This window comes from Haliotis rubra, unplaced genomic scaffold (assembly GCF_003918875.1).
Source record: "Haliotis rubra isolate DU_JTF1 unplaced genomic scaffold, ASM391887v1 Scf223, whole genome shotgun sequence".
NCBI lineage: Eukaryota > Metazoa > Mollusca > Gastropoda > Lepetellida > Haliotidae > Haliotis > Haliotis rubra.
In genome coordinates, this window is record NW_025766259.1 from 326,139 (window position 1) to 340,263 (window position 14,125).

Here is a 14,125-nt window from a genome sequence, read left to right on the forward strand (position 1 = left end):
AAGTTTAAATGTTGGTTTACGTGTTTGTTATTTATATTTGATCTTTTATGTGAGAAACGATAAGAAAGACTGCAAGTTGCCAAGTTCATGTGTGGAAATAGAACCTCTCAGTATACCTCAGTTATATGATCTGTCCTCGGTAAATTCTGTCCAAATTTATTGAGTATTTACAAACGTTCAAGCGTACTTGTACGCAATAGACTTAATAGGAATTGAGTTTTCACATAAATATTTGCGTAATTTACGCAGATACTCAGCTTATCTGTACCTGTGTACCAGTCTGATGTGCAGGGTTTCAGATTGATTCATCACTAGAACATTGACTGATCAGGGCTCGATTTAGGAGATGTTAACCCACTTGCACCAGGTGCAACCTAAGATAAAACCTAGTTGCACCAGTCAAATTCCAGTTGCACTGTTTTTAATGCAATATGTAATATCAGAAATATGCTATTGAATTATTTAGATGTTTTATTCAGAAGTTTACCCACTCAAAAATTACTTGCACCTGGTGCAAGTTAGACAAATAACTAGGTTGCACTTTGTAATATTGGGTTGCACCAGTGCAAGTAACAAATCACAAATCGAGCCCTGCTGATTGTCATCCCATATATCTTGTAGATATATTTCATCTCAGACATATAGAGATATAAAAGATTCAAAGCAAATAAATCACAAGAATGTGCCCAATGCCATGTCTCTCCAACAAAGCCAGTGATATCAGATTTGGAGAATAATGGTGGCTACCACTCTGGTTGTCATAAGGGTTGGCCTATATGGTAATTCCAGGTTAGAATAGGTCCCTGGTAACGTTTCCTGTAATTGAGAGGTGACTAACTAGATTGGGTAGTCAGGTATGGCGACTTCGCTGAGTGTGTTCCCCAACCCTGATAGCATGAGTCATTGTGCACAGTATTGACAAGCGGATTGACTTGATTATTTACAGGCTGCCATCACATATCAGGCATTTTGTTGATACATTCTTCATCTGTACATAACCTGTGAAGATCCGGGTTAGAATTGGTCTTCAGCAACCCAGGCATGTTGCAAAAGACGACTAATGGGATCGGGTGGTGAGACTCACTGACTTGATTAATGCTCACGCTGTTGATCACTGAATTGTCTGGTCCAAACTTGATAATTTACAGCCCACCATCATATAGCTGCAGTATTGCAGAGTTAACCAAGGTAGCGAGCCTGACCACTTGATCCCATTAGTCGCCTTTTACGACAAGCATGGACTGCTGAAATCCAATTCTAACCCAGACCTTCACGGGTCATCCTTGTCATAAGTTAAATGTTAAAGATTTGGATGTTCCCTTCCTTAAGGACCCATCTAACTTTCTTACCTTCCATCACTCCTGAAACCTTCAAGCTTAGTTTTTCGCACGGCAGTACAAACAGTAGTTTCATGGTTATTTCACTGAGCATATGTTTTACTTGATCTTTCAGTGTTCATCGTTTTTGGTATCCTCGTAATAGCGGCAGCTATAATTGGGATATTCTACTTCGTCCCTCGCTACGGCAACAAGAATCCTCTGGTATACATCACCATCTGTTCCGTCCTGGGGTCTTTCACCGTCATGGGTTGCAAAGGAGTGGGTGTAGCAATCAAGGAAACGTTCCGCGGCAGGAACGAGTTCACAAACTACCTGACATACGTGCTCCTGGCAGTGGTGGTCGTTTGCATACTTATCCAGCTCAACTATCTCAATCGTGCTCTGGACACTTTCAACACGGCGGTTGTTACGCCGATCTACTATGTGTTTTTCACGTCTGCTGTGATAGCCGCATCGCTCATCCTCTACAAAGAGTTTGGCAACATGAAGGTGAAGGCAATTGTGGGAAATATGTGCGGCTTCTTGACGATTATATCAGGAATATTCCTACTTAATGCCTTCAAGGACCAGAATATTAGTATATCAACACTAGCCAGTGCGCGGAAAGAGGCAGTGTCCAGTTCTAATGGAGAACTCAGGAGTGTGACCACTTACGATAATTTTAATGGTGATCAAGAGAGTCTGCTGACGGGTGGTCAGAATGATGAACAGCTGCTGTCAGAATATCACCATCAATGATGTGGATCTCTTACTGAAAGTACATTAGGAAGAGTGTGATGAACGTGGGGGGGGGGAAGACAATTACAGGAGTATGGTCTGACAAATGCCAGTATTCCTCAAACAATATTCCAGGTGAAGACGTCTAAATAATCACATAGAGCAACTAAGTTACTCTTTTGTATTTGACTAAGACTATATTTTGTGTATAGATACATAGACATTATTTTTGCTTGGAGAATATTTACTATTGGAATCACATGTCACTGCGATACATACTTTGAAGGATGTTCCTCATGGTCTTTGTGTAGTGGTCACTGGTAGGGTGTTCGGTCACTGGTAGGGTGTTCGGTCACTGGTAGGGTGTCCAGACAGGGTTTTTTATAATTGTGTTCGGTCACTGGCTGGGTGTCCAGACAGTGGTCTATGAATGGTGTTCGGTCACTGGTACAGTGTCCAGACAATGGTCTTTGAATGGTGTTCGGTCACTGGTAAGGTGTCCAGAAAATGGTCTTTGAATGGTGTTCAGTCACTGGTAAGGTGTCAAGACAATGGTCTTTGAATGGTGTTCAGTCACTGGTAAGGTGTCGAGACCGTGGCCTTTAATGGTGTTCAGTCACTGGTAGGGTGTCGAGACAATGATAGCATACGTTATTGAAGTGCACATAAAGTTCAGCAATCAAACACATTCACATACATAAACACATTTGAATGATAACAAACCACTGATTAAAGTACCTTAGATCTCAGAAAAGCTTGCCATGTCAGTTTTGAAAACATAAAACTGTAACCTCGTAAGATTTTCAACGGCATGTAAGGGGCACTGTGGTAACCTAGTGGTTAAAGCGTTCGCTCGTCACGCCGAAGACCCGGTTCAATTCCTCACATGGGTACAATGTGTGAAGCCCATTTCTGGTGTCCTTTGCCGTGATATTGCTGAAATATTGCTAAAAGCAGCGTGAAACCCAATTCACTCACTCAATAGCAAGCGCAATACAAGCAGACAATATTATTATTATCATTATGATATTGAAGATAGCCTGTGTGGCACAAACATGTTGTTTTGGTTGACAAATGTTAATGTAAATTTGTAATGTAGTTTGCAGGTTATTTTGAAAAATGTTTTGCCATTACAAGACAGTTTTCTGTGATATTATTTCTATTATAACTATCTGGATATTATATTGATATTAACATCGGTTCATAGAAATCATGTTTTCCTATGCTTGCAAAATCTCAGCAGAACATGTGTAATAAAATAAAATGTTTTATTCAAATTACATTTTAAGTACAGTCATCCTTGGAACATTTTTAATATCTTTTAACTTAGGTTACTTTTTTGTGGGATGTTTAAACAGGGTGTATGTATGTATATAACAGATTTCTGAAGTCAGAAGAAAGTTTTATTTGCCTTTGAGCACCACATCCAGTTTTTCCCATGTTGAATGCAATATTAATGTGATATGAATGTTAGATGTTTTCCATTTCCACCTGTCTTAATTGAATTACAGATTTATATATTTTTATCAAGAGCAGTTCTGATTGTGAGTCATGTAATGCAGAACTATTTTCAGATATTTTGTTGTGTGTTAGAATCACGGTGAGAAATCACAGTACAGATAGGGAGTGTAACCGTTTCTATGTGGTACCAGTATGTCAGTAATGAAATTGTCTCATAGGTATGTTGTCTGACAGAGAGCCTGTCTTCTGCAGTTTCATTTACAGAATGTACATCTTGAGGTTGCAAAATACTAATAGCAGAAATGTCTTTCTCAAAATTTCATAATAAGAAACCATTCCCAGCACACAGACCAGTTAACACGAAAACGATAAGCATCTTCAGAGGTTGGTTTGTTTGTTGTACACTGTCATTGTATCCCAATTGTGTAGATGGATGCTCATGATGTTGATCACTGGATTGTCTGGCCCGGACTCGATTAATTATAGACTGCCGCCATTTAGCTGGAATATTGCTGAGTTCAGCATTGAACAACCATCTTGTATTCTACCAGGAGTGGAAATAACTTTAAAATTGCTAGTGTACTCCGGTAGAGTGGCACATGTAAAGTCACTTGCCCTGATAATGTTTCCTCTATACTGGCCGTTTTCTTGTTGATTTTGTAAATAAACAAAATTATCAACATTGGAAAGTCAACTGGACACCGGTACAGCGTGATATACAAATTTGTTTGCCCGACAGAAAAAAACACTGGACTCGGACGTCGGGCAATGGGTTATTCCACCCCTGACTACCAGAATAGAAATTCCTGTTTACTGAAAACAACATGTAAAAAGGATGCTATAAATGTCAGGAATTTGATTGCTAGGTGCAGATATTTGACTGCATGCACACAAACACTTGACTCAAATCAGGCTGTATTTTCTCACTCTAAGGTCATACCTGAAACAGATTGGGATGCAGGTCAAGCATATAATGTCAGGATAAGATCGCGATGATTTGTCTGATAGTTTATGACAGCTAGTATACCTGCCATTATGACCTGTCTTCAAAGGAATCATTTTAATCGTGCAAACAGGCCAGGAAAGTAACATTCTTACCATAATTGTGAAGTTCTGTAAAATCTGCTTTTTTGATACTTTATAATGAACAAGATTGTTCTGTGTTTTGGGAATGTTTGAATATTGTCACGATAACTGTATTATGTGAAAATAAGTGTTGCATGAAAGAGTACTGCATTACATGAAAGATTATTTAGTTACAAGAATGGCTGCTATATTACAATGATAGGTTACCATATTACCTTGGTGATGTTGGTCCACATGCACAAAGCCAATTTAGTGTCACAACCACAGCCAGTTATGAGGGTCCTTTAAGGATTTGTATTATATCTTTACCTATTTCTTGTTAATATCAATAATGCATATTTTGGCTGGTCCCATTTCTGTGGATTTTCTCATACTGCTACAGCCAATGTGTATCTTTGAATGTTCTTTGATCCGGGATACATCTTAAGATTGTTTTGTGCAAGTTAACCCCTGATCTGTTCCACATAAAGGGACACCATGAAAAGAAGCCACTATTTGCATTTTCCTAGAAGGGCACGGATATAGGTAAAAATATTTCAGGAATTCTTACTGAGCATGGTATGATAATTGTTTGATAGTTTGCAAAGAGGACAAGCCTAATATTCATGCATGGTGTCATATGAAGGAACACAAAGCCATCCAGTGTTCAGACTTGCATCACTTCATGTTTCTTCTCACATTAAGCTTACATGACGTGATGTAACTGGAGTACTATTCAAAATGGCCTAATCCCAACCTGGATATTTGATAAGGTAGAACTTCTTATGCATGAGGAATACCAGCGATATATGTACGTTTGTCATGTTCCTCAACAACAGTGCAAATCAAAGACTATGGCAGCTGTGAAATATATTTTATTACTTTTGGTCACAGTTGTTGAAGATATCAATGAATCATTCGTGTATGATTACAGTTTCAGTACTGTTGTAAATATTTTCAGAGAGTACATGTCGTATGTTTCACAAAACTGTTGTCATGATAATGTATGACAAAAGAGGCTTCATTTACTTCATCAGTTCATGGCAAGTATGTTTCAGTGTTATTTTATGTCTCACAATGTAACACCACAGAGGGCCTCAATATAACATGATAGTGCTGCAGCTGCACAAACAGAATCTGGAGGACATGATGGCCCAGTTTTCTATGGTGACCCAATAGGCTATGCAGAGTTACACCCCTTTGGCCTGTCAGAATCATTTCTTGTAGGTTTGAATCCCAGGTTCATCCAGGGGCGGTAGGGTAGTCTAGTGGTTGAAGTGTTTGCTCATCAGGTTTGCCCCAGGTTCCATTCCCCACATAGGTACAATGTGTGAAGCCGTGATATTGCTGGAATATTGCTAAAAGCGGCATAAACCATACTCGCTCACTCACTCCCAGGTTCGTCCAGACTATTTTTCCACGTTTGTGAGCAGCATACCTGTATTTGTATAGGTTTCTCCAAAGTGGTAAAATTCTGAGATCTGCATCTCTTAAGGATTTCCTTCCACAGCAAGCTAGCATTTTCTCCACGTCAAGCTGATATGCCAGCCAGAATGGTGACATTCACTATTCACAAATAATTAAAAGTTATAGACAGATTCATGTCTTGTGCCAGGAGAAAGGCCTCTTGCACTCATCTTACAATCCGAGGTGGATTCATGGGCAGAATAGACCATCAGTGCAACATACGTGTTGTGAAAACTCAGGCTAATGATGATCTTCAAATCCAAGCCGACAATATCATCATACCCTGGAGATGGCTTGGTGCTTATGCTATCAACCACTTGTTTATCCATTAAGTGCTGCCTAAAATGTTTCAGCTTGGATAGTGTTAATAAATATAATAATTATCTGCATACATACAGCTGGCACCTGATTCATCCTTTTGTTCCTCAGATACACTTCAAGGTTAACAGATTCTGAACACTATTTTCAGTTTGCCAGGCTCATTACAGTTAATACCTGGATCCAACTAGATTCATAACAGTATAATGCACATTCCTTATCAATCCATATTTTTCTGCAATATCCAGTTGTTATTTACACACACTGTGGTTTAGAAAAGGATTTCTAATACTACATACATAGTATGTAACTGTTGTGGGAAATCTGAAGTATATATATTTATTGAAGTATAAATTACTGGGTCTAGATAAGTTACAAAATGTGGAGGCTTGACACTCCAAACTCAGTCCATTTTATTATAGCACAGTTGTATGACATGTCATTAATGTTTTGTTTGTTATATCATGCAAAAAGTTGATTGCCCTAACTACTCGTTTTATGCAATGCACTAATTACAAAGTGTAGACATATATTGAAAATGGGCTCAGAAGTTGTACCACGATCTCAGTATATGACGTTTCAGTGCTATCATCATGACACAACAGCCACATGGAATTATCACTCTATGGAAGCATGTCCCAGGATCAAATATGACAACAGCTTGGTGTCTTTCTTCATCACATCGAAGATCTGACTTCATCCCCGTATCCCATGAGTATCTGGTTATATTTCTGTTGTGTAATTGTACAGATGTTACTTTGTTGACAAATTTGCCTATCATGTGATACAGAGACAATAGGAATTGTATGAAATAAACATCTATTTCAGAATATATATGACTGTTGGTTTGTCATTTTTACAGTCAGGACACAAAGGGGCAGTGGAGTAGCCAAGTGGTTGAGGCCCCACTTTTTATACGAATGACACTGGTTCAAATCCCTACATGGGTATGTTATGTGATGCCGTTTTATGGTGTTCCTGTGATATTGCTTGAAGCTGCTTTAAATGTCACTCACTCCATTCTCTCACTGTCTCAACTAAGTCAGCAAGTCGGACTACCCGCCCCCAATAGTATGACAAGCATGGGTTGCTACCCGCCCCCAATAGTATGACAAGCATGGGTTGCTGAAAACCAATTCTAACCCAGATCTTCTCTTAGAACTGGTCTTTAGCAATTCATGCTTGTCGTTAGAGGCAATTAATGGGATGGGGTGGTTAGGCTTGCTGACTTGGTTGACACATGTCATCTTATCCGAGTTGCGTTATTGATGCTCATGATATTGATCACTTGATTGGGTCCTGACTCGATTATTTACAGACCGCCATCATATAGCTGGAATTTTGCTGAGTGCAATGTTACCAACAAACAAATCACAAACATGGAGTCTATATTTCCTACATTTATAACACTTCGCTCCGAAGACAAACACGGAAGATCTATTTTTATGATTTTATTTTTGTATTATGATTGTTAACACTGACCATGCATGAACATTGACATGACCTTTGACTCCTGTAGACTGGGAGGTCAGACAGCATTCCTCTGCCTGTCCATCCATCCATAGGTACACACGTCAACGACCGGGCAGGCGCGGTAACTGTACAGCTAAAACAATACCAGGAACAAAACCAGGCACCAGGTGAGGATGCAGAGACTTATATGATCAGTTGGCTTGCCGAACAAACATCAGGGTACTAGGTATCACCTCAAACAAAAGGATGTCAGCGACAGAAGAAATGCAAGCATGCAAGTCACAGCCATTTTGGAATATTTCTGAAAGTACTCCACCATGCTAAGGGAGATAACTGTACCCTGCAGCATCACAACCTGCTGCAAACGAGAGGGACTGAATATTCGGTTTTGCTGCGTAAGCAATTATTACACTCTTAGCAACATGTATATAGCATTGTTTTCACTAACTGTATATCATATATTAAATAATAAATAACTACAAATAAATAACTCGCAAGTGAAACTAAAATAAAGTCACAACCAGCTGGTTTTATAAAGGGGTTGGAAAGTTCATATTTACAAGACAAGCACAACTGATCAAGTAAGTGACTGGCGAACTGTCACGTGTCTAGCTTCATTCTAGTTACATGTGAAGCCACGATCATGAAGACCGAGGGGTGTTCCTTGCACAAAAATTTATAAATAAATTGCACTACAATATATGCACATATTAACCACTCTATCAACATATAGCTCCGTCAGCAAGACTAGAGAGGTGGGTAGAACGGAGTCGGACTCAAGTGCTGGGGAGGGGATGTATAGATGATACTGTACACAGCACTGTACATATGTACATGACTACTACACTGTACAGTGACGCAATCAGGGTCCGAACATCATACTGACGTTTCGCCTGAGCTGCAAGTTGTGACCTTCCATATAAGACGGGACTAAGTATTTGTGAAAATATGCAAACGTGTAGAGTTACAACCATATTTTTGTTTGACTACATGTTGGTTGACAGAACTGGAGTGGACCATCTCCAAATGCTTCCATAACACAATTAAAGAACTGATAAAACAATGTTAAATACATGCATAGGTAGACATGGCTACAAGTTGAGACACGCCCGTATCCTGAAAACAGTGGAAGATAGAGAAAACTTCATGTATGTTATTTAATTGCGGAAGAAAAACATTGATTCTAAAATAACAAACAAAAACAGCATCAAGTAGGTTCATGTTGCTATCGAAACAAAAATCGTGATTTGACTGAAACCTGTAACAACTTCAGACAGGGTGACCAAGTACAGAGACAATGACAAGTTTCTCACAATGCCTTGCTAACACTGACTGTGATGGTACTAGTTTTACACAACAGCCAGATAATGTGAAACGAAAATATGCATATAAAGAATTAACTCCTGAACTACACTTCATGCATTGTCTACTCAGTTTGTGGTGGACTGGGACATCCATATCATCTTATTGAATGTAAAAAGAAAAACAATATAAGTGTCCCTGTCAATTTAAAAGGGTCCTTATCAACTTAAAAGGGGTCCTTATCAACTTTTAGGGTCCCTGTCAACTCAGAAGGGTCCCTATCAATTTCACAGGGTCCCGATCAACATAAACAGATCCAATGGGTCCCTATCAAATCATAAGGATCCCTATCACATTATAAGGGTCCCTATCAACTTAAAAGGCTCCTGATAGGGAACCTTTTAAATTAAGGTCCCTTTTATGCCTATCAACTTAACAGATTCCCGATCAATATAAAAGGGTCCTTACCTTAAAAGGGTCCACATCAACTTAACAAGGTCCCTTTCAAATCAAAAGGATCCCCATCAAATTATAAAGGTCCCTGTTAACATAAAAGGGTCCTTAAATTCAGAGGGTCCTTGGTAATGGTTCTACAACTTATTTAAGTTAAAGCGTATACATTGCTGCAGTCGTAGCACTGTCACTGCTTGGTGAAACACACTCTTGAATCAACTGCCTCAACAAAAGGCAAATAAATTATAGAGACTTAATTAATTGGGATAATTACAATCTGGATCAATGTCCTGTTGACTGGGCTGGTTGTGCACCAATCATAACCAGCATCCATGTGTCTATGGTAACACTATGCTGCTGCATCGGTCACATGTTGACACTTCAATGTGAATATACTACACGTGTATTGCATGGCAGTGAATATTGGCAGTGACGATAGATGTGTGAACTCAGCGTAATACTAACTCAGGGCCCGTTCAAGAGAGATATCTTGGCTCTACTACTGTCTTAAGTCAATGTGAAAGTGCTGGAGTTAGGATCGTCTTAGTGCTAAGATCCCTCTGTGGAAAGGGCCCAAGCTCTTAGCGGAGTCATTGAGTTCAAAATACTGACTTAAACTGTCTACAAACAACAGGATTTCTGTGATAATGTATGATTCACCACTCAAAAAAAATAATATATATATATATTTCTGATTGTCATGTTTGTTTCATATGCAATAATTCTATTGGTGTGATATAAAGTTGTATTAGTGATATAAAGTTGTATTTGTGATATAAAGTTGTATTTGTGATATGTTTTGTACATTCTATCGACTTAATACACTGGGAGCACTATTTTCATTTCATGGTTTGGGGTTGAGATCATCCCAATGTCACCAACAACTAAACTGTTGAGCAAATGAAAGTATACACCCATGTTTGACGGTGGATATAAATCTAGTATACATCCGTGTTTGATGGTGGATATAAAGATAATATACACCCATGTTTGACGGTGGATATAAATCTAGTATACATCCGTGTTTGATGGTGGATATAAAGATAATATACACCCATGTTTGACGGTGGATATAAATCTAGTATACATCCGTGTTTGATGGTGGATTTAAAGATAATATACACCCATGTTTGACGGTGGATATAAGTCCAGTATACACCTATGTTTGATGGTGGATATAAGTCAAGTATACACCTATGTTTGATGGTAGATATATACCTAGGATACATCCATGTTTGACAGTGAATATAAATCTAGTATACACCCATGTTTAACGATGGATATAAATCTAGCACACACCCACGTTTGACGGTGGATACACATTTAGTACATGCCCATGTTTGACGGTGGATATAAATCTAACAAGCAAAAGAACCAAGATGACATGTTTCTTGTACTTTGTCAACTTTGCAGTCTAATTTCGTTTTCATAACATTTGTAAGTATTTCGTCAAATCCAGTTTTCAAGTGCATACTTTCTTTTGCCCAATAGTTTGCTAAATCAATGGGGTCTATTATTTAATTTCAGTTTCCTGCCCACTTTGTCTTGCATAAAATAATGAAGAGATATGTAACTAAAACTGCATTCAGGAAGTTGGATATTAATGACCAAAAAATGAAAATACAATTTTCTGAAAGTATTGAATACTTTGTACAACTCCTTTTCTTGAACCAGGTTAAGCTGCATGAGTGCACCCACACAGTACTTCTGACAATTAAAGTAAAAAGATCTTCATTTTACTTTGACTGACACAAGAAACAATAAAACAAAAGAGTTGCTGCTGATACCAATAAAACCTGAACATATGATATGCTCTCTGATATTTGAATTCATAATAAAATCAAAATTTAAAATCATATTCAAACTAAAATATAACAGCAACCAATCAAGGAGAACTGTTCATTTCAAACCAATATACCACCATAAGAATGTACTATATCCATGAAAAAAAGTAACAGAGAATAATGGCATCTCTACAGGTATAAACTTAGTTATATGAGCAAATAATATTTCCTCTCGAAAAAAACCCCGAAAATGATCAAAAACACTTTGATCAAACTTCTCAAATATGGGAAATGATATTATTGTGAGGAAACAGACATAGATCAATCAGTTGTACTAACATTCTTTGCATTGGGGATGACAAAAACGTCACGAATATATCCCTAAATTATATGTGACTTTACTGTGTAGGAGAATACTTTAGCACCCTGTAAGCACATCGTGCTTCGAAGGAGGAGCAACGTTGAGACAGTTACATCATACATGGTACGACAAAACATAATCCCTTTGGTAACACAACTGTGGACCTAGGACAAAACTTTACAATAAAAGCTACTTTTAACAAAAATAGCAGAATAATTGACATTGTTGGTGCTAAATTTGCATTTTGTCTCCAGGATTCCATTGCTATTACTGAATCCATTGCACTAATTTATACATCAAGACTGAACAAAATAAATGAAGCCCAAATCTGTATATCCGATTGCAAATTCTGCTGTTTATGATGTTGTATGGTCTGAGCAGTGTCTACGAGTGGAATGAGAAGTATTCAGCTGCTAGGTCAATCTACTACAGAGATATAAGCATCCATTGCACATCTTGTATGCTCTGTAGTCATGACAATGTCAGCATGTGTTTATGTGTGAGGGGATAGGCTTGTCATGACAACTGGTCTTGTCATACACTGTTGCTGTGATTGTCACAATACACGAGTACTGACGTCGCATCACATCCTACAATGTGTACTGATATCATGTCACATTTTACAATGTGTACTGATGTTGTGTCACATCCTATAATGTGTACTGATATCAAGTAACATCCTACAATGTGTACTGATCTCAAATCACATACTACAGTGTGTAATGATATCATGTCACATCTTACAATGTGCACCGATATCATGTCACATCCTACAGTGTGTACTGATATCATTTCACATCCTACAATGTGTACTGATATCATGTCACATCCTACAATGTGTACCAATATCCTGTCACATCCTGCAATGTGTAATGATATCATGTCACATCCTACAATGTGTAATGATATCATGTCACATCCAACAATGTGAACTGATATGTCAAATCCTACAATGTGTACCGATATCCTGTCACATCCTACAATGTGTAATGATATCATGTGACATCCTACATGTAATAATATCACGTCACATCCTACAATGTGTAATATCATGTCACATCCTACAATGTGTAATGATATCATGTCACAATCTACAATGTGAACCGATATCATGTCACATCGTATGTGTACTGATATCCTGTCACATCCTACAATGTGTACCAATATCAGGTCATATCCTACAGTGTGTAATGATATCATATCACACCCTATAATGTACATTAAATATTTGTACAATGTAGTCAAATGTGTATCAATGTTACATCCTACAATGTACTACATTATAACTTCAATGTAGCACAATGCAAACTGATATCACATCCTACATTGTACTGTATTGTAATTTCTACAATATAGTACAAAGCAAACCAATATCACATCCTACAATGTACTACATCATAACTTCTACAATGTAGCACAATGCATACTGATACCACATCCTACAATGTACTAAACACATATATCTGTCAATCTGTACAGAATAGATATCAGATTATAAATACAGTCAGATTTATTACAAACAAGTTGACTGTGAAGAACACAATTCAGCTCGATTAAGGCACTAATGTAGAGACAAAACTGAATGCTTCATAAATAGCACTGATTCATATGAGGGGTGAGGGACCTGGGCTGGGGGTAAGGAAGGTGGGGTGGGGTGCAGGGGCAGGTACTAACAGTGTCAGTAGTAATGCTGTAATGGTCGAGAAAACAACAACAGGAGATTCATATCATAGCTTTACACTTGTCGGATCAATCACACAGTCATTTAACACTAGGTTTTGATTTCAGCATACAAACAGTGTTTAATTTACCAGGGTGTAAAGATTTAAACAATCATGTAATACTTAATATCTCTAAACTTGTATGAACATAAATGTATGTCTCTACACATCGTATTTCACATAAAAACTCTTTCAGATAAAAAAATCACTTGAGAGTGCAAATGCCTCAAAATGGACAACAAATAGTTTAAGAGCAAGACTTTGAAAGGCATAAGCCTCTTGAATCACTTACACAGGACACACCACATTTCAAGAAGCACATTTGTGTCCCCACGGTAGGGGTATAACGAGGTCCCCTACATAATGCTTCAATAACATCTGTGGTAAATAACAAGCCATATAACATAGGTAACAAGGAAGAATTTGGCACATGGGGGAGAGAGTGCCCCATCTTCATCAATGGAGCATTCACCTCTGTCTCTGTGCAGCTGAGTGGTTTGGAGGAGCCTCAGCTACTCGAGCCAAACATAATACCGACTGTCATTACATGGAAACAGAATTCCGATACACTTATCTTCTATATTGGTTCGCTAAAAGATCTGTAATTTATCCTTCAGGTACACTTTTTGACATAACAACCTGACAACAGGCTAGTTTACATCA

General features: G+C 38.1%; 1 protein-coding gene and 1 long non-coding RNA gene across 10 annotated transcripts in view; both read left to right on the forward strand.

The window, feature by feature from the left end:
• LOC124277555 (magnesium transporter NIPA2-like) overlaps nt 1-2,928 on the forward strand; it is a 64,896-nt gene extending 61,968 nt beyond the window's left edge. For 8 of the 9 annotated variants that reach the window (XM_046713264.1, XM_046713270.1, XM_046713263.1 and 5 more), the window contains one exon: nt 1,453-2,928. In XM_046713264.1, the coding sequence (XP_046569220.1) occupies nt 1,453-2,078 (626 nt within the window). In that variant the 3' untranslated portion in view covers nt 2,079-2,928. The remainder of the gene's footprint in view (nt 1-1,452) is intronic. The other variant, XR_006898855.1, reaches the window with a different exon arrangement.
• A 9,218-nt stretch (nt 2,929-12,146) lies between these two features.
• LOC124277556 lies at nt 12,147-14,089 on the forward strand. The gene is made up of 3 exons (XR_006898856.1): nt 12,147-12,284; nt 13,424-13,425; nt 14,080-14,089. It is a non-coding gene; the product is annotated as an uncharacterized LOC124277556 (long non-coding RNA).
• The last annotated feature ends 36 nt before the right edge of the window (nt 14,090-14,125 follow it).